The following is a 20,612-nucleotide window of genomic DNA, read 5'->3' on the forward strand; positions in this document are numbered from 1 at the left end:
GATTCAGCAGGCACATTACGCCCGGCTTAAACAGCTCTGCTGTTAAAATTTTGAAGCGTCATCATTTCGAGATGCAATAAATATAGTAACCTTGAAAATAACACAGGAAACGTATTACACCCGTCGAACAATGTGGCAATTTGCCAGCGACGTGAAGCATTTCTCTACAAAATTAACCGTGATAAATATCGTTTCCCAATGTCTTCGATTATAATACGTCTGCGCGGTTTCGTTCATTCATGAACGTAAAATTTCTTCCCCTGGTCACGGCTAAATTAGCCCTAAATTCTTACAGTTATATAATACCACTCAAGGTTTTTTTCAACAGTCGCTTGTTGTTACAGCTAGTTCACTTCCACATTAATGGAAGGCACAGTAAATGTGATCCTGCTTCGTAGAAAAAAATGCCCTACTTCGCGCAAGGCTGGGTCACAGCAGAGCTGGTGGGCGCCTAGCTGCTCCTGGCTTGGCTAGGCTTTTACCCTTTCACTTCCCACCGCTCGCTATATATAATAACACATGGCTATGCTTACTGTTTTTTTTTTCATCTTTTTTTTTTGTGTCTGCTTCTTTGTCTATCTGTCTATTTCATTCTGTCTTTCTATTTTTCCTCTCTTTCTCTTCCTTTCTATCTCTTTCGCTCTCTCTTTACTCGTTCTCCCCCTCCTTTCCCTCCTCCTCACCTTCACTTCTCTTTCCCACCCCCGTGGCCCGTAGCTAGAAATATTTTCCGGGGGGGGGGGGGGGGGGGGGGGGGCACTTGCTGAAGGCCTTGACTATTTGAGAAAAACACCTATTTTCATTATTTATTTTCGGTAAAACACCCCCTCCATCAAATTTTCAGGGGCCCATAGCACCCCCCCCCCCCGGCTACGGGCCTGGGCTAAGCTATTCTATGCTAGCGTGCATGGATAGCCGAGTTCGGGGGTTCAACCCTCCCCCCCTGAAAATTTTCAATCGTGCATGTGTATATATACACGCACACATACAAACGCACGCACGAACACGCACGCATAAAGTATGGTTGAACCCTCTCCTCCCCCCCCCCCCCTCCCCGAAAAAAATTTCTGGCTACGCTACTGTACAGTCGGGTAAACTGCACTGCAGGGTCGAACTGCAGAACAATAAGGTACTAATTCCGTGATCGAGACGTCACGGTAAAAAAAAAAATAAAAACAAACTCACTGGTTTTATGGTTGAATTGTATTGCACAGGTGTTCGAGAACAAGGAGAGCAGGCGCAAGAGTATAGGTGACCTAAATTTCGCCTTGCGGAATTATTTCTTTCTCGGAGGCGTTCTCGTCTGCTACATTGGTTTCCAGCCTATCCATCAAATGAATTGTGACCATGACAGGAACTGCGATTCAAACTTGCTTGACACAGGAAAGGGGGGGGGGGGGAGATGGTAGTGGTCTGCACACTGGAATGCGGAAACAGCACTAGAAGGATCATTTTCAAAAGTGTTGAAGCGCAAAGCGCGAAAAATGAAACCTCGCGGTACACCATTTCTTATCAAGAAAAATTTGTCGCTGAGAAACCTTTTGTCCTGAGAAATAATTGTGCGCAAGATAACAGGATTAGGGAGCAGGCCGTGACTGGGGGAGAAAAAGGTTAGATACGAGGAAAAAAAGCGGAGGGAATGGAAAAGTGCACACGTGCAGCATAAGCGGTGCGCCAAAGCGAAAGGAGTGGACTAATAGAGTGGACGGGGAAGTGGCGCCATCCGGTTTCGTTTCGATGAATGAAACACTCCGTGGCTTGCTCGCTCGTTTGGTGCTGTGCGAAAGCGCACGGAGAGGGGCCGAAGGCCGCAGGTCTCAACTGCATGCGCATCTTAGGCCAACCGCGGGTACTCGGAGGAACTAGAGGAACGGACTGATTACACTGTAGCCGCTGCTGCCCCTGCTGGTATGGACACCTTATCGTCGCGGCGTGTCCCGACCGCAGCTTTTCGCCTTTTCCTTCTCGTTTCGCGGGCTGCCGGCCGGGGCGGCTTGTTTATTTTGGGCGTTCGAAAAGGCGCAAGGTCACGCCGTCGTTGCGCCGAGCAGCCGATGTTTCGGTGCCGGCGTCAGCGGAGGACATTTGAGGTTTTCCGCCCGACGAACCAGCGGCGTGCGTGAGCGCCACCTCGCTTGGCGACAACCTTTTTTTTTTTTTTTTTCGCTCTCTCTCGCTCCGTCACAGCGGTCCGTGGTACCTGGTACACTTCTACCATGCGCGCTACTGGGCAGTGGCGCACTTCATTTATTATTTTTTTTTTGTCGCGTATTCTGACGCTTTTTGATGAGGGACGTGCTCATGACCAATACCTCACGCTTGTCTTCTAATGCCGTTATGGTCAAGTTTAAGCTGGCTCCAGCTACGTGAAGTCATTGGAGCGTGCTGGTTAAAAAGATGCGAAAGCCGATCGCTGATGTGCGCTTTCACAATCGGAACGTGCACCATTTGCGTTGTGGACGCGTAGGACATACAAGTCTCCAAAAACTTTCCGGCTTATGTAGCGCCGTCTGGCACCATGTACCCTTTAGAAGAGTCCTAATTATCACTTGGCTTCCAGTGTCTAGTCTGTCAGAAAGCTATACGTTGCCCAAGGTGATGTAGTCAGCTTTTCTATATGGTTTGTGTTGTTTCTTTTTGCTACAGGTTTCATTATATAAATGGCTCCACGGAAGACAAGGTCCTCCAGCAAGAAAGCTACAGCCACAGCATCACCACCAAAAGCAACCTCCAGCAAAAAGTCGACAAAGAGGTCATCTTCTCAGAACGGTCACAAGAAGTCACCACATGACAACACTAAGGCAAAGGCTGCATTAGCTAAACAAAAGGGGTTTAAGAAAGCAGTTGTGACAAGAACACGCAAGCCACAGACTTCCGTTGGCAAGAACTTAAAGCCACTGAAGGAAGGCATTGCTTTGAAGCGGGAGACATCTGACAACATCAACAAGTTGTCGAGCAATGGATTTGCCAGTGATGTTACTCTAAATCAGGAGGCAAAGAATGTGGACAAAGCTTCTGGCACAACAGCTACTGCCTCGAGGAAGTTGCCAACCCTTTCAAGTACACTGCCTTGTCCACCAGTCACAGTGAAGCGTTCATCTTCACCTGTTGAGGCTGATGGTGCTGCAGACTTACCTAAGAAGAAAACGAACGGCACCATATCGCCGGCTAAGCTGTTGAAAAAAGGAACTGCAAAGAACTCTAAGTTTGTTGGGGCCCACATGTCCGTGAGTGGTAAGTTCTTGTCTAGAACACAGACCACAATCTTGCAGAACTAGTGCTGTACTTTTTCTTTCTTTTTGTAGTTTGTTCATAGCGCTTGCCAGTCACAATGTGTTACTCATTACTTTGCATGGCAGAAGCCAGATACAATAATCTGAACGCAGTCAAGCTAGACACAGCGTTGAATACAGCAGTGTGGATCAGAGATTAAACAGGGGTGGTCGATACCTTGTTGATATTAAGAGGAAAATATAGAGCTTGGCTGGCCATGTGATGCATAGGGTAGAAAACAGCTGTACCATAGGAGTGACAGAGAGAAAGCACTGCTGAGGATGGCTGAGAATTAGGTAGTGTGGTGAAATTGTGATGTTTGCTGGCTCAAAGTGGAATCGGCTTGTGCAACACAGCTGATTGCAGGTCAGTGGCATAAGCCTTCATCCTGCAGTAGACATGAAATAGACTGATGATGATGACAGAGGAACTAGCTTTGAACCTTACATACGGCATCAACTCACTTCTTAAATGGTATGACGTGGTGTGGAAAATGTGGAGAACTGATGCGCCTGCATGAAAGAGTGCAGACACAATACGCATGTAAGTTATCCTCACTTTTGACCAGCCAATACCTTAATTGATTACCTCATCATTTTAAGCAATACGTGTCTAATTTTATCACTGTATATGTTGGCAGCATTGAGAGCAGCTTTTGCCAATTTTGTGTATGCATCATGGTACATAGGGCTCAAGGGCTTGCATTTACCCTTTGGTATGAATTGTCGCTCATGTGGCCCGTTCTTTTTTTGCTTCAGTCCACAGCATTCTGCACTTTTCTCACTTTCTGACTGTGTACCAGCTGACCAAAATGTATACACTGGTTGAACTACAATCCTTACATTGCACATAATCCCGCATTAGCACAGAACTGTGCCTTAAGGGACCTTGTAATGGTTTTGACAATATTTCACACGACCATTTAGCCATACGAAAGAAGGGTAATTGTTCGAAGGGCTCACTTCTTTCGAGGGGCTCATCTGAGTGACAAAGAAACGAGCCCCTCGAACAATTCCTCTTCATTCGTACTTTTATAGCAAGGGCTTCGTCTTGGCATACTTGATGCCTCAGGTAGCATGCGAGAGTTTATTGGTCAGCTGCCACCTCGTGCTAAGATCATGTGCCACATGACGCTTCTTGGCAAAACAAGTGTTCCACACTCGCTGCCTTGGCTACAGGTGGTGCTAGCTGACACTCCCATGGATTGTATGGATTGAGTGCACATAAATACCCTACAAAATGGACAAGGGAGTGCCCTCCGTTGTAGCTCAATTGGTAGAGCATCTTAGCTAGGTGTAATTCAAAGGTTGTGGGTTTGGATCCCACTGATGGAAAGGGTTATTTTTTGTCCACTTTTAATGCCTTTCAATTTAGGTGAAAAGTTGTTACACTACAGTTAAAGAAGCAACAAATGATGTCCTCTATACATTCCTGGCTTAATTGTCTGTTGGAACCATTGAGCTGTTGGCATAGGTCTTTTGGATTATTAACAGACTGATTTAAGCACCCTGCTTACTGTGAGGCTTTAAACACATGCGTCGTTGCAGATCACAGCATGCTGCCACATCTGATTATTTAGCCGCCCCTGATTGGGTATTGTTTTGGGACGTCACTCATGTGGCTGATATGGTTGACTATTTTTAGCATTTCTACCAGAAGAGAACACATGAGCAGCTGGGTTTGTTGCAGCACCCGGTGGTGCAGAGGTCAATCAGACAAACATAAACTGTGGCCTCCACAGTGTGCCGCAGGCCAGCGGAGGATTTCTTCACAGGCTCGGTGAAGAAGTTGAGGAAAAACGCAACTTAGGAGGAGGGTAACATTTAGTGGCTGTAGCTCCCCTGATACAAGGTGCTTCATTTAAATTATGGCGCAGTTTGCTCTAGTTGTAGTCTAACTGCTTACGGTTTGGGCTAGTTGGTTCATTATCGGACTTTTTAGGAAGCGGCAGCGTGAGGACACAAGGACAAAAAAACACAGCAGACACCATCGATGCTCATTAAAAACTGGTCTTTATCTATTGATTTTCATGGTACACAGTTTTTGCGTACCGTGAAACAAGACAAGACAGAGGGTGAGATTGCTGAGTCCTTTCCCATTCATAAAGCAGGTGACAAATGCATTATAGCAGGCCATCCATTTCTCTGTCTGATGCTGAGATTGTATATCCAGGAGGCCTTATTTGATTTTTAATTTCTATCTAACACGTCTTGTGGATCATTTTCATGCAAGATTGGTTTGTTTTGGTCATGTCTGGCCTGATTAGTTTCTTTTAAAGATTTAAAGATTAAAGATAAGTCTTTTAAAGATTGTTTTTATCATTTGTTGCACTGGTTGAACCAGCCTTGTTGACATGATTGCGTTTTTTCACGACTGCATGACAGTGGCACATATATATGCACAGGTGGTGGCAGTAAAGACCAGCCATCAATCAGCGCCCATGGTGCCCACTGTGTTTTTTTGTCCTTTTGTCTTTGCACTGCCACTTCCTAACAGGGTCCCTAACTCCTTACTTTACTAACTAAAGAAAAACTGTTTACCTAACTAAAGAAAACGAAATACGTTTCATGGTCACTTTTAATACTTCATTTTCATGTGTAAAATTATTGTTCCAGGTGGACTAGAGCTTGCAGTAAGCAGAGCTGTGGCAATGGGAGCCAAGTCGTTTGGCCTTTTCCTGCGTTCACAGCGCCAGTGGGCTGCCAAACCCCTAACCCAGGAAGCGGCTAACCGGTTTCGTGACGCATGCCGTGAGCACAACTTTGCGCCGCACCAGGCAAGTTCACATTCTTATTCTCGTGAATGACGAGTGAGACGTGACCACTCTGCGGACATTTGCAGCCGCATCTTGCAGAGTGAGTGAGGGAAGGTATTAAAGTTTTGTCGTTCGTTTGGGATATATCCCCGACGATGTAGGAAGGATCATCATGGTTAGCCCATGTTTATGTCCACTGCAGCTTGAAGCCCTAGTGAAATGACCTCTAATTTACTCTGTCTTGTGTGAGCCAATTCCACTTTAGGTCTACAAATTTTCAAATTTCATCACTCAACATAACTTTTTACTCTCCTCTGTTGCTCCTTCCATCCTTTAATACCCATTCTGTCAGTCTTACTGACCTGATATACTGAATGTGCTACGCATCGCGTGATGCACCCAGGTCATTATCTTTTTTAACAGCGAAGCTCTTTAGCTAATCGTTCCTTGTGAGTTGATCCAGAAAGCTTATCATCATAAACGGGTATGTGTCACAGAAATTGGGTAATTCCTACTACTCACCACTGGTCCACTAAAAATGAAGAAGGCAGCACTTAGCCCAACAAATAGCTGCGAAGCGACGGCGGCAAGCCGAAGACCCCGAGTACATACAACGACAGAATACTATGGAACGGGAAAGGCAACGGCGGCTGTGAGAAGACCCCGAAGCGATGGAAGGCCTATAGCAACGACGACATGCCCATAGATCTATGGGAAGTATGAATGCTTAGTTTCAGCACGAGGTTTTGTTTCTGGAGTTTGGACAACCGGGGTGTCGTGTCTGTGACTGTCCGTGGTTTAACTCGAACCTCTCTCTGCTGAGAATCAACGTAGAAACAACCTAGCATCACCTAGATAAAGCCTAGCAACAACCTTGAAGCAACCTAGAACCTGCATCACCTAGATAAGGCCTAAAAACAACCTAGAAGCAACCAGGTTAGTCTACAGAATCCTCCAGTTTCACTGTTTCAGGCTTTTGCGTGGCTTAATGCAAGCTTCGCCAATTTTTTCTTAATATCATGCAGAAAATTGCCTACTTATCAATTTTATTTATCATCCGGTGGTCAGAATTGCAGCACAGGACTGCAAACATTGTCAGATTACTTGCTAACAGGGGCGTAGCCAAGGGGGGGGTTGGGGGGGTTCAACCACCCCCCCCCCCCCCCCCGAAATTTTTCAGTTTTGCTTGCGTATATATACACGCGCACATACAAACGCACGCACGAACACACATAAAGTATGGTTGAACCCCCCCCCCAAAAAAAATTTCTGGCTACGCCCCTGCTTGCTAAATATGTCTGCCCTTCCACGACATGTTCTACATATTTATAACCGCCTGGAACGTGTGCAAGGGTAGTTGGCAGTACTATGTATTAAAACGATAGTGGTTCAATGCAACATTGGTAAGGCTTCCGGTGCTGAAACCTGCCCAGTAAGTTAAAAAAACTGGCGCAACAATTCTGTAGGCTATAGGAGAGTTGCCCAGACATTTCCTGAAACCAAAAGCCATCTTGAAGCATGCCTGCATACTTTGTCATACCTGGTTCTGGAGACACCTAGGTTCACGTTTTTTTTGTTTTTTTTTTTCACTTAAAAAGAAAATGCAAACCGTAAAGAGGAACATGAAAAAAGTTAGCAAGGCATCATGATCACATAACAGAAGTCATACAAGGCAAGTGCAAATAAAGTGAGTTGGAATGGACAAATTTTGAAAAAAGGCACAACAAAGACACTAAAGAAGATACAAGAATCTGTACTCTTGTATTTCATTTGTATACCATTTCTTCAAAATGAACTTGTAAGGTTGCCAATAATAATGAACATGAAATGATTAACTGTGACGTTCTCATTGCAGAGGTAGTAAAGCTATTTTTCTTCAAGGCAGCGAGCCTAGCCATGCCCAATTTGTGCTCGACTGCAGGCCCGGAGGTTGCAGGATTGAATCCCGGCTGTGGCGGTCGCATTTCAACGTAGACGAAGTGCTTGAGGCCCGTCTACTTAGATTTAGGTGCTTGCTAAAGAACACCAGATGGTTAAAATTTCTGGAGCGTCCCTCATAATCATATCGTGGTTTTGGGACATAAAACCCCGATGAATATTATTATGTTTGTCATGAAAACTTCTCATTTCTGCTTCAATTCGAAACAGATTCTGCCGCACGGGTCATACCTGTTGAACTGTGGCTCCCCCGATCCCGTTGTTCTGGAAAAAAGCCGGGCAGCTTTGGTCGACGAACTGAAGCGCTGCGAGATGCTGGGTCTTGTTTACTACAACTTCCATCCAGGTTTGTTAATTGCAGCTACATAAGCGACACTTTTGTTATAGCTAAACAGAGTAAAACCATATGAATGGGAGAAATGGAAGGCAAGTGATGAAGCGCTAGCTGTCAATCAAATTTAATTATGCATAAGGCAATGTAAAGGCGCACAAAAGGGGAGGTGAAACAATCGTGGAAAATGCGGATGAAAAAAAAGTCAGTGCAAGTCATACACTAAAACAAGTAAGATTTTTTTTCTTTTTGGCAGTGTGGCAACACCAGTGGTGCACTCGTGTGCTTGTTACCGGTACTTCCTGTTAATGCAAAATTCTTCATGTATTCCATGTGCAGACTGGTTCCGGCTTGGCCTGGTACCTCACACTGACTAAGAAATGCCTCGCAACCACACTGAGCTACACTATGCTTCAACATGACTGCTTACTCTGAAACACTTGTTGCGATGTCCCCTGAGGTGGTTGTTGAAGCACTGGCCATTTTGGCTGATATAGTCTCATGAAAATGGATGTCATGGACTACGTTGTGGCAGCAGTCAACAAAATTTTCTTATGTTTTGTACCACAGTAGTGTTGACCAGTGTCCCCCTCTGTACATTTTTTTGCACATAGAAAATAATTTAGCACTCACCTTCTGTTTAACCCATTTCATACGCTTTTACCCTGCTTAGCTATAACCACGGCTTAAAGTCTCCCTTCATTGGAGAGGAGGTGCTCACAAAGCGGATTCCACCGTGTGTATATATATATATATATAGATGCTATAGATTAAGCATTAAAGGAGTACTGACACAAAAATTTCGGCCTCTCTTTTTTTTTCTTTTTTTTTCTTTTTTTTCTTTTTTGCTGCGATGTGTTGCTAGGGGCCTGTTAGTCATAACACGGCACATTGTTTGCTGCAGCGTGTGACAAATACGTAATTACAGGCTCCCCATTACCGACCCTGTCTCAGTTTCAGTTTGAGAGAGCTCCAAAAACGACAAGCCACCGGATGCAACTATCACCACCTAGCCTGTGCAACGCTTGATCACGTCAACACAGAGAACTGTGACGCACTTCCGTACGGTCCGCATGAAGAAGTCGTTTCGAACAGGAAACGGGAACGCAGTGTCGCAACACACAAAAATATCAACGCGTGCGCCGTAGCCATGAACTCACAAACAGCCGCCGAGAAGTAATCTGCTGGCGCAAACGCGGCAAGAGAGCAATGGTGGCTATGATGTCATCATGACTTGTTGTATCGGATGCAGCGTGGTGACGTGAGGCAAGTAGGGGGGTCACCGTCGAGTCACTTTCGAGGGTGTCAGTGCTGCGAGGTATGGCGTATAGCGCTCAATCGCGCACGCAAACTTCAAAATTCATATAAAATACCTTCCAAGCCATATTCGCTACTGATATCTTATAGATGACATGCGTATGTTCACGGGAATCGAGCACACAGGCTATCTCGCCCACGAAATTTTGTGTCAGTACCCCTTTAAGAGAGGTGTTTGCGATGATCACAGTGCAGTGAAGCCAACTGTCTCTAAAACTGAACAAATGCTTATGAATGCTATACAAATACATATATTACTCCGAATGTATTTCGGGCATTTATTCAACGTGTCAATCCAATCAAGCATTAAATGAGGTTATATTGGGAACGATTTTTCAAAAATAACTCGGATTGTAAAGGCTTAAAGATATGTGAGCTCAAAGTAAATAACTATGAGTTGACTCACTGGATACAGAACCTCAGGCATGACAATGCTATATCTTATTTTCATTACCACTTGCCAAAAAAAAGTAGGCAAAATACATGTGTTTTTGGCATTACAGCAGACTTGTAATGCTCAACTAAAAGAATGAAAATTGAGTGGTAAACTAAACAGACCAAGGTGAACCATTACTGATTCGCGAGCCAGTAGCTTCACGCTCAGGTGCATCGTATGCTGTGCCAAGAAGCTCAGTCGAACAGGGTGGTGACCCGTAGTTTCAAGAGGCATTGCCCGTGGTGTTCAGTGTCTCGGTGAATTGCATTCAGCAGTACGATGATACCTGTTTTCTTCTGTTTTGCTGACACCCCATCAACCAAATAACCGCGATTAAATCATTATTCAGAAAATTGCAGAGTATGATTTCCCTGTACAAAGCACTACTGCCAAAAAATTCAACTCCAGCATTTGTCAAATGGGTGCCGCAGTGCCACTGTTGGACTGCCGAGGGGGGAGGGGGGGTGTGAGTCCCTCCTTAAAAAATGGCGGAGGGGCCAGGCCCCCCCGGGCCCCTCCTGACTTTAAGCCCTGGATACAACACACTAACCAGGCTTTTTCCAGAGGCGATGAGGTGCTTACTGCGAGATGGTGATTTATGATGATAGCTGCACAGATGCTTACAATAAATAACGAGAAGAAATGTATTCACGTCCCAGTGAACATTCTGTACAAGTTGTTACATGCAGTACACTGTGAGCATGTGTCTTCAGGAGGGGGTTCAAGGCATTTGACATCTCACCCTTCGGATCTGGGCATGGTACTAACCAGCTCGCACGAGTAGCTGTTATTTAGTTTTGGTAGTGAAAATAGTGACGTTATGTTAGCAACTTTGACCGAACAAGATGGTTTGATTCTGCAGGTTCGACATGCGGTGTGATCAGTCGTGACGCGTGCATGGATCTAATTGCGGAGAGTATCAACCAAGCGCATAAGGAGACAACATATGTCATATCAGGTGAGGCACCGCAAGTGTTGCGCAGAAGGACAAATGTGATTTTGCTTTTCCCACTGTTGATTTGTTCGAGGAATCAATACCCAAGCTATGCTGTCTACTAGTGGTTACAGCAATGCCTCAATTGGAGCTCACAGCTAGTTATCTGTGAATGATTTATTTCTAGCTTACTACAGTAAAACCTCGTTACAACAGTCTAATCTGGCAAGAAAATGACTTGTATATAAAAATTTGTTATATCAGTTTTGTGTTATAATGAGATTTTTCTGTAGCACCATGGAAGAATATGCTTTTCAACTCTTCAGTGAAACAGGGTTCCACGTTCACATTAGATTAGGTTCTTAGTTCACGTTAGATTAGATCCTTGGAACTTCAACAGCAATTTTCCAGCTTGCATGGAAAAAGAGATTTTAATGCATCACTTACTTCGCAATAGCAGCCTCTTCCTGAAGCCACTTATGCATCAAGTATAGTTACCTAGTTAGAAGAGGTTCTAACGTTCAAGGCTCAAAGAGCATTTTGTAGTACACATACAGCCAAACTGCAAAAGTTGTTAGGGCATAGGAGTCACCAGATGTTACTAAATCTTGCAAATTCACCACACAGCCTGGACTACAAGTTAAAATTTTTGCAGTAGTCATAGGGAAAACTAGGGGAAGTTTTCGGTTCACGGTTGTGAATTATTTGGGACATAATTCTTTTCCTTCTCTCGATATCGTGCTCCAAAAAACTTTCACAGTGGGAATTACATATGTGAAGCATTTACATACATTTTTTTTTTTAATTTCCCAGGGCAAGTGGCAGACTATTACCCTACCGCTGTACTTAAAATTAGAGGGCAGTACTTAAACATGAAACTACGAAGTTTGCACAGTTCCGTAGATTAACTTTACGTGTAGTTCCTGTGGAAGTTTTTTGGTTGAAGCAGAAAGCTGCCAAAGTCTTAGGAAAAATGCTAAGATGATCTAGTAGTTTTGCAATGTCTGCCCCTCAAAAGTGCAAAAAGTGGATTGGTATTCTGCCAACCACTTTTCCAGAGCTATCCTCACATACTGGGGACAAAGCAAACGGTAATTCTATTTAGTAGCAAAATGTCACCCTCCGCCTGCACATTAGTTATGTCTAATACAGTGCGTGTAAATTTGCCAACGTACATCTGTGGAACTTGGAATTGCGTTGTGCGGAAGGTAGGATAGCAGCGCTTCGTCCAGTCTTCTGATTTTTCTGTGTGTCTCTACCATGCCATTTGATTTGGGCGTGTGAGCTGATTGACTGTTTCTTTCTGTACAGGAGCAGGATATCTGTTTAGTTTTCTTTAGTTAAATAAATGATTTCTCTTTCACTTGTATACTGCCACCTTCGACATGGATCATTGTGCCCACTCACACCTCGCATAAGTGCAGTTTACCTCGGGTTCAGTTTTGGCAAACTGCTGTGAGGCCGCATCAGCCATTGTATCATGCAATCTAGCACGCTGCTGCGTGTGTGTGCTCAGTTCTGTTAAACCGCAGCTATTACAATACATTCAGTCTGTATCACTTTCCTTATCTCTCTAATGCAGCCCCCTCCCCCCCAGTGTAGGGTAGCAAATGCATATTTGTTCTGGTCAGCCTCCCTTCATCTCTCTCCCTCTGTTAGACTCGTAAAAAACGAATGAACCTGTTGCAATGTTGCTTGTTTTCATTTAGTTAAGCTCTCTTCATCTTGTACATTCCTCGTGCAGTTCTGATATGCCGTGTGTATTCCTTATTTCAGTCATTGAAAACATGTGCAAACAGGGCAACACAATTGGCGGCGACTTCCACGAGCTGCGTGGAATCATAGACAGGGTTAAAGACAAATCGAGGATCGGCGTCTGCCTGGACACATGCCATGCCTTTGCAGCAGGTTAGGGTTACCATAGTGCTACATTGCATTTTGTGACCGTCCAATTATCTTTATCTGAAATTCTAGGTTATGACTTGGCAACCCAAGAAGGCTTCGAGAAGATGATGAATGACTTTGAATCCATTATTGGATTGTCGTACCTGAAAGCACTTCACTTGAATGACTCAAAAGGTAAGTCTCGTCTTTATGTGCCTGCTATGCTTTCACAACATGAAGTAGTGTGTGGGCTACTCTGCCTAGTAGGAGTTTGCAATATCAATGGCCCCACTACTGAAGTTTACTCAAGCAAAATCATCTTAAAGGGCCTAGATAAAAAGATATTACATTCAGGTGTGAAAAACTTTTCAACGAGAGAAACAAAGGCATGTTTGTAAAAATCAGCGTGAACACAATGGAGCACAAGATGAGGACGACACAGCACGGCAACAAACGCAGTTGGCTTCACTGTCTCTCTTCCGAATGATTCTCATGCTGAAGTAATATCATGGATTACCAACTAGCCTGATCCTGCTTTTTCTTATACTGGTGTCACATGCATGGGCGTCGGCAGGGGGTTGCAAAAGGGGTATTTGCCCCCACCCAAGCCACACCAGCACTCTGCCCCTCCCCCAGCTGTAATGTGACATGGGTTTGCACCGCCCCCAAGACGAAATCCTGTTGACACTCATGGTCACACAGGCACTTTTGATCGCGATCAAAGCCAATCTGGATTAGGCTTGATCTGTATCAGGTGCTGCTACACTGTCACGTTTAATCATGACCAGTCCCTATCTGGAACAAGGCGATCATGATCTGCACATCGTGATCTGGCTGCCAGATTGCAATTTCACTGATGTATGTGCCAAACTCGATCCACATTAGTTAGGACCGTTGACAACTGTTGAGCACACTCAAGAAATCCGATTCGGATCAAAAGTGCTTGTGTGACACTATTTGACAAAAAGACATGTCAACCTGCTACAAGCACGTACAACTAGAGGGTGCTGTGGTTGCAGGGTACTTCCAGGGCACCTGTCTTATCGTCGGGTTTGTCTTGTCAGGAAGCCATGAAAGGCACACTGAAGAGGAAAACGATCTTTCTCGTATCAGTAAATCACCCTTTCCAAAAGCACAACTCTTGTCGTGAGAAGATGCTCAGCAAGGCAAGAAAATGTGCCAAAAGAAAAATGCAGGTGGCAGCACAACTTTGAAGTTTCCACACTAACTCGATCTGACATCATAGATTTTGACGGTGCCTACTAGGGCCTGCATAGTTCCTAATTGGTAAAAATCAATTACACGGTCCTCTCGGGGGGCCAGAGACCTAACCTGCCAAATTTCAGAAAATCTTGTATCTCCAATGTTGCCAATATACGAAAAAACACTTTGAAATCTCTGACATCATGCTGACATCCACATGCAGGTATCAGTGTGCATTTAAAAGGATACTAAAGTGAAACAATGAATTTGTTTAGTTTGATAAAGTGTACTCTGAGAATTCTAGTGACATTAATTTCACCATGAACTGTGCCTAATACAGGAAAAAATCAGGGTCGCAGTTTTGTTTTTAAATTTTGCACCGAAATCACGCGTGATGTCACAAATTTTGAAGTCTATTTGTTGTATTTTGGAGTCATTGGCTCAGCGAAATTTCCTGAAGCTTGTTATGTTAAGTCTATGGCCCTCTCAAAGGCCAATGTACTTAACCAATTGGGAACTACGTAGGACATAGTAGACGGCGTCAATCTGTGACGCCCCGGAGTTTGGTGCGGGAAAATTAAGGTCGTGTCGTCACCCAAATCCTATTTTTGCATGTTGTCTCGCCTACCAAGTGTCTTGTTGCTGCAAACGCGGTGATTTCTGGAATTGTGAAAGAGTAATTTACTAATATGAGAAAAAAAGATTTTCTCTTTCGTATGCATTTAAACTAAAAATATTGGGTGTTGGGGTGAATACCCGACCCTTGCCCCTTGGCCACGCCTATGAATGAGTCTCTGACCACCATCGGCAACACCAGGTGTGCATGCACACCATTTAGACCTACAGACAGGACCTCGATATAAAGATTACTGATGTAACAAATTCTCAGTTACAACAAAGTAAACGAGAAATTGTGTTGCCATTCTTAGTTTCATGAATATACGTCTATATCAAAGCCATTCTCATGTGTGATGCGGATAGTTATAATGAGGTTTTACTGTATTTAGTACAAGTCTTTTATGCTTGCCTAAGTGCTTATGTGGCCCGAAGAGCCATTTAGTGTATGGGCGACCTTGTTTTCTATTAGCTTCCACTTCTTATAACATTACTTTTTGCTCCATAGAACTAGCAGTCCTCGTGATATACCCGAAATAGGAAAGTTTTAGTTTCGTTACCTTTGCTTTGAATTAGTTCAATCTCTTGAGGCAAGTATACGTTCATTTTCGCAGTCCAGGGGATTCTCAAAATCCCATGCCAGCCGTTAAAGCAGAAAGCTGGGCTAATTGGTGCAGTTAATTTTATATCTTAGAAGCGCGAAAAAAAACCAGACCACTCAAAGATGAAATGGTTGCTAACACAAGCACTGAAGCTCGAAAGAGTCTCTAGTCGGATACACTGCAAAACAGGCCTCACTCAGATGCCCGAAGCACACCAGCCGATTGCTTCCGCAACTGAAGAAAGAGTCCCGCTCATGTTCTTGGCTATGTTTCTCCGACACGGTCTCTATTTATCCGGCTCCTGACGTCAGCCTAGAGTGCCAGCTTGTGCGTATCCACCTTTGAGGTGGAAATGCCGCTGCTTTCTAAAGCTGTACGCAACTATAGATGTTTCCTTTCATTTTTGCAATGTTCAAGACCCTCGCCCATACATTGCCACAAGGACGGTAAACTAGCCACAATGCCATTAGGTCTATGACAGCATTTCATTATACACAACTAATGACTCTGTCGGTTTCATTAGTTGTGTATAATACAGAAAAAGAGCGCCTCAGACAATTCCCCTTCCTTCCTAGCATTTCGTTCAGTCATCTACAACTTTAGAATGAATGCAATCTCCACCCACATCCATCGATGTCCCAAACCATTACATTTGCTCATTTCGATGACGTCAAGAACCTTTCACTTATTTCAGGTAGATGTTTTTTCCACACACACACACACACACACATGTTCGTGTCGCTGGTTTTCGGTCGAAAACTTGGAACTTACCTGCAAATTTCAGCAAACATTCCAACATCACTGCTCAGCAACGTAACATTTTAAGTAGGGAGAAAGAACTTTTAAATACTAATGTGCGCAGTGTTTCCATTAGCACTGAAAAAGTACTTACGTTTGCAACGGAAACCACCTAATACAACTCTCTTGCACCGATGAATGGCAGGCGTGCCGCAGTTCTGGAGGCAGACCTTGTATCGAATCTTAGGTTGTAGCTAGGGGTGTGCGAATATTTGAAAATTTCCAACAACGAATTGAATAGTGTAAATTCGAAATAGTGTTTTTCGAGTAATCAGCACCGACGGGAAAACACAGTTTGGTTTGCTATCCTACACTGGGGGAAGGGGGTTAAAGGCCAACTCCGGTGATTTTTTGGCCATGTCAAAGTAATGGTGCTTTTATGTTCCTGAAACGCTCCTGTCACGGGCCCGATAGCAGAAATACTCGGCAAATCGGAGAATAATTTTAAATAAGCAAAAAAGCGCAACACCGAAACCGAAACCCAACCGAGCATACTGTCTTGGCGTGACGTATAAGTCGGTAAAAACGGGAAATCATGCAAGGCATGCCGGTCCCGCCAGCGCGTAGTATAAAAGCTGCGAAGAGCAGACGCTCAGGGGAAAGGTCACTCCATCGGAAATGTATCTTGTGTGTGACTGACCGTGCCTTGTGCACAAGCTCCTCGGAGCTGTCGGAAAATGACAGCTGCAATTCCGACGCATTTGGAGGCCAACGAAAATCGCCATTTCATCACTCTTTGATGAAGTGGAACACACCTATTTAGTTCGTTGCTTGCCTGGTTGCGCATTCCACCGCCGGATGGCGCCACCTGTCCAGGCGGCTCAAGTTTGCGGGGCCGCGATCGGGTAAAGTACTATAGCTGAGAAGTTTGCGGGCTAACTAAAGCTTCTTAATATTGCTATGGGAAGAGTGCATAAGTTTGGCAATAGCGGCGTTCAACATCGTGTTGGTAGGGCTGAAGGAATTTAATATAAGCCAAGTACGAGCCACCTTTCGCACCAACAATACTAGATTAGGCTACGTTGTTTCGCACGACGCGCAGCTCACCATATACCGATAAGCCCGGTCGCGGTGCACCCTGTATACGTTACAGAAAATTGTTTCCCTACGGTAATGTTCACGCATGTGCATTCTTTAGCTGGTACGGTATTACCGCACTTTCCGTGCGGTAAACCGGCATTGCTAGCTAAAACACTCTAATATAGAGACGCAGGGTAATCGTTAGGTGTGAGTGTTTTGTGACTGCCAATGGGGAATCGTGTGCAGCCCATAACGCAACACCACTTGCCACCCATGACACGCACTACCACAAGGGACATAAATTCACACGGCCCAGCCAACGAAGCACTGGTCAAACACAAACGATTGTTGCCTTGCGGATAGCAGACGCTCTAGTGGCCCCTTGGTTCCGTCACTTCTGCTTTGCCAAAAATGACGTCAGGCACACAATGTTGCCAGTAATTCTGGGAAGCAAGGTGGGGAGAGTCGGGGCAATCAATAAAATTCATTTGTAATATGAATCTGCATATCTTTCCAGCTTGTAATTTGTCATAAATAACGGGAATGTGAAAAGGAACGTATCCAGCGAATTTTATTGAGATCCATTGACCTAAAAAAATCGCCGGAGTTGGCCTTTTAAAGGATGGAGAGATAGGGAAATAGGAAGAAGCGAGCATACAAAAAAGCTGCGTGAGCTTCTGGTGACAACGTGCTGCCTTGAATACTGTAGTCACTGGTGTATTTCAGCGTATAGTTACAAAATATCCCAAATGCTCTAGTTGCTGATGCATACAAGCTTGCATCACTTTACGTAATTCTATTCATTTTTGTCAGCTAAGGTAATCATAATGTTTCTTCATTAAAGTTTGTGAATATTTGTTGCAAATAAAATGTTATAGAATTCTAGAGCTGTTTTAAAAAATGGTTGCCTTACTAAAACTATTCGAATAGTATTCGATTCTGTTCTAAAATTCACTCTTCGCACACCCCTTCTTGTAACCTACAATAGTGCAGACTCGTTTAAAACTTTGGCTGTGACCAACACAGGCAAAGCTAACTGAACATGAATCAGGATGAGCTGTTCCTGGGAAATAGAAACGCAACACAGCCTCTGAATGTTGATTGCTTTGTTGGTTTCAGGAGTAGTCGGCAGCCACTTGGACCGGCATGAAAACATTGGCCGTGGCAAGATTGGCCTGGATGGTTTTCGGCGAATTATGAATGACCCTCGACTCGATCACCTCCCCATGATTCTTGAAACTCCAGAGACTGACTATGGTGTTGAAATTGCACTCCTAAATGGACTTTGTTCCTCATAAGCGCAGCAGCCTTCATGTCTACCTGAAGCGAGCATGCCATTGCACTGTGCTGGTGTTGTTAAAATATCATCTTAGAAATGACTTTGAGGTTGTGATGATGTGGCATAGTTGAACGGAGAATGCCACTCAAGCTTGCAAGGCGTTTATGTCATCTGCTATGACACAAGTTAACTGCGCAATTTTTAACAGTTTATCTACTAGCATAGGTTTCTGAAATTTGTTTTTCCTACTTAGCATCAGCAATGCTCGTTGTTTTTCCAAAGTCTCGATGCAGCTACTGACACAGCCATCACAATATGTGTGTTCCAATGCTCATTGTAGATAGCTAAATAGACAGCGGCAACCTTAAGCCTCATTCTAATTTTGATGAAGCTGGTGTCAAAATCAGAAATGATGCAGGCTACTTTGCTGTCCAAACAAGATCACTAGTGACTGAGCAGAAGGTTCAAAGACTCTCCGAAAGGTCATCTGCTCACAGGAAGACGTACCCATTGTTTCTTATGTGCCTAAAGTAAGCTGCATTGATGCGTTTGCATGTTTGAACATGGGAAAAGGTAAATACAGTGCGGTCTTATTGGCTTTAATCAGCTTTCTCTAATCGACTGGAGGTGGCGTTACAACATCGTGCAGATGCTTTCCATTACTCGGATGACTGGGACTCGATGCTGTCTTCTGTCAAAGTACACTGTCTACAATGTCTAACACTGTCTACGATGCTGTCCAGAATTGAAACACAACCAATAGCATCATACGACTTGTTTAGCTGTCATTTGAAAAAGAGCCTGTAATTTACACAATTTGTAAGTTTTTATCACCAGTGAAGTATTTCACAAGTGATGCAAAGCTACATTTTGTTTGCTAAGCGAGTGTCTGTCTTATGTTTTGGAAGAGGCCGCTGCATAGTCACAACCTCAGAATCATTTTAGCATTATTTTGAAAGTACTGCATATGTACGACCAGATTTTTTATCAGATGCTAGAACAGGCATGCTGCTTTTAAAACACAGCACACTACCTGAGCATACCACCACCACACTGCTTCCAAGAGCTTATAACTTTTCAACGTTGTAGAGCAATTGATTGGCTCTGTTTCACTCCAGATTGCCTGGAGCCAAACACCACAACTTCGCATTTCGATTATCTTTGCAAGGTGTACAATAAGGGAACACAGCTCTCTCACCCATCCCGATTATGCTACTTGCATGCTTCAGTCTTTTTTAGTCCCACATTGCGACATGCCACCAGTAAAATTTTATATTGCTAGATTTCATTGAGGTGAAACCTCATTGTTTGGTCTACCTTGAAAAAAAAAAAATGAAAGAAACTTCATTGGTGTCAAAGCAAATGGCACAAAAGGTCATGCGTCATCAAGGCACGAAAGCTGTGCACTCCATCTGTGAAAGCATGAAGCCGAGGCGTTGGTCTTCGAGAAGAACAGCTGAATTTGGAAATGAATCCGTTTGCGAACTTTTGCGGCGAAGTGTCTAGACAGATTTTAATGATAAGGCATGCAAAGGCACTTTAAGGTGGTAGCCCCTAATCTGAAACTCTTCACTGTCATCCTCCAATGAACACAACTTGATCTATAGGTATATTTCTTTGTCCTCCAAGCAATCACACATAAAAATAGTTTGTTTACATATAACATTAAGTTCACTTAGTAGGTTAAATCAATGCAAAAAGATAATTAGGGAAGCAGCACAAATGCAGTGAAATGTTGCTTCAAGTCAAGATTTACTGAGGGAGAAGAGGTGAGACGTCATTTATAAGCCTTTCTTAACCGTACCTGCAATTATTCATTAAAATGAAAGATTATCACCATGCATAGCCATTACGACTGAACATTTTTGATAACGCTAGGACAAGAATGCCGCTGCAGGTGCCCTCCGACATCCATGGTAGCTTTCATTGCAGAAATATATAAAATATAACATTTACTGATAAAGTGATCTTATGTTTGAGAGGTCCTGAAACACTTTTCCAGAATGGCCTCAATGTCGGCACAAAAATTTTCAGTAGTCGTTTTCTTGCATAAAATTAAAGGCCATGCCCTCAAAAGGCTAGAAAATATACTGGTAAGCGTAAATGTGCCCTGAAAAATTAATTGCAATATGTTTTAAAAAGCTAGTTTCAGTTCTTAAACCTAGCAAGCAGGTGTTCTACCACAGCGCCACACCATTGCTTCAAAATGTTTCGGATAAAAACCCTA

At 43.8% G+C, this 20,612-nt stretch overlaps 2 protein-coding genes across 2 annotated transcripts in view; both read left to right on the forward strand.

The window, feature by feature from the left end:
- Positions 1-20,612, forward strand: part of LOC119400472 (protein argonaute-1) — a 379,544-nt gene that overhangs the window by 132,920 nt on the left and 226,012 nt on the right. The gene's annotated exons all lie outside the window — the stretch shown is intronic.
- LOC119400468 (probable endonuclease 4) lies at positions 1,747-20,077 on the forward strand. Its single transcript, XM_037667517.2, has 8 exons — positions 1,747-1,908; positions 2,647-3,234; positions 5,889-6,049; positions 8,177-8,312; positions 10,913-11,008; positions 12,761-12,892; positions 12,959-13,063; positions 18,226-20,077. Exons 2-8 carry the CDS (start codon positions 2,661-2,663, stop codon positions 18,402-18,404), a joined length of 1,383 nt encoding a protein of 460 aa, XP_037523445.1. The 5' UTR covers positions 1,747-1,908; positions 2,647-2,660; the 3' UTR covers positions 18,405-20,077.

This window comes from Rhipicephalus sanguineus, chromosome 7, assembly GCF_013339695.2.
Source record: "Rhipicephalus sanguineus isolate Rsan-2018 chromosome 7, BIME_Rsan_1.4, whole genome shotgun sequence".
NCBI classification, from domain to species: Eukaryota; Metazoa; Arthropoda; class Arachnida; order Ixodida; family Ixodidae; genus Rhipicephalus; species Rhipicephalus sanguineus.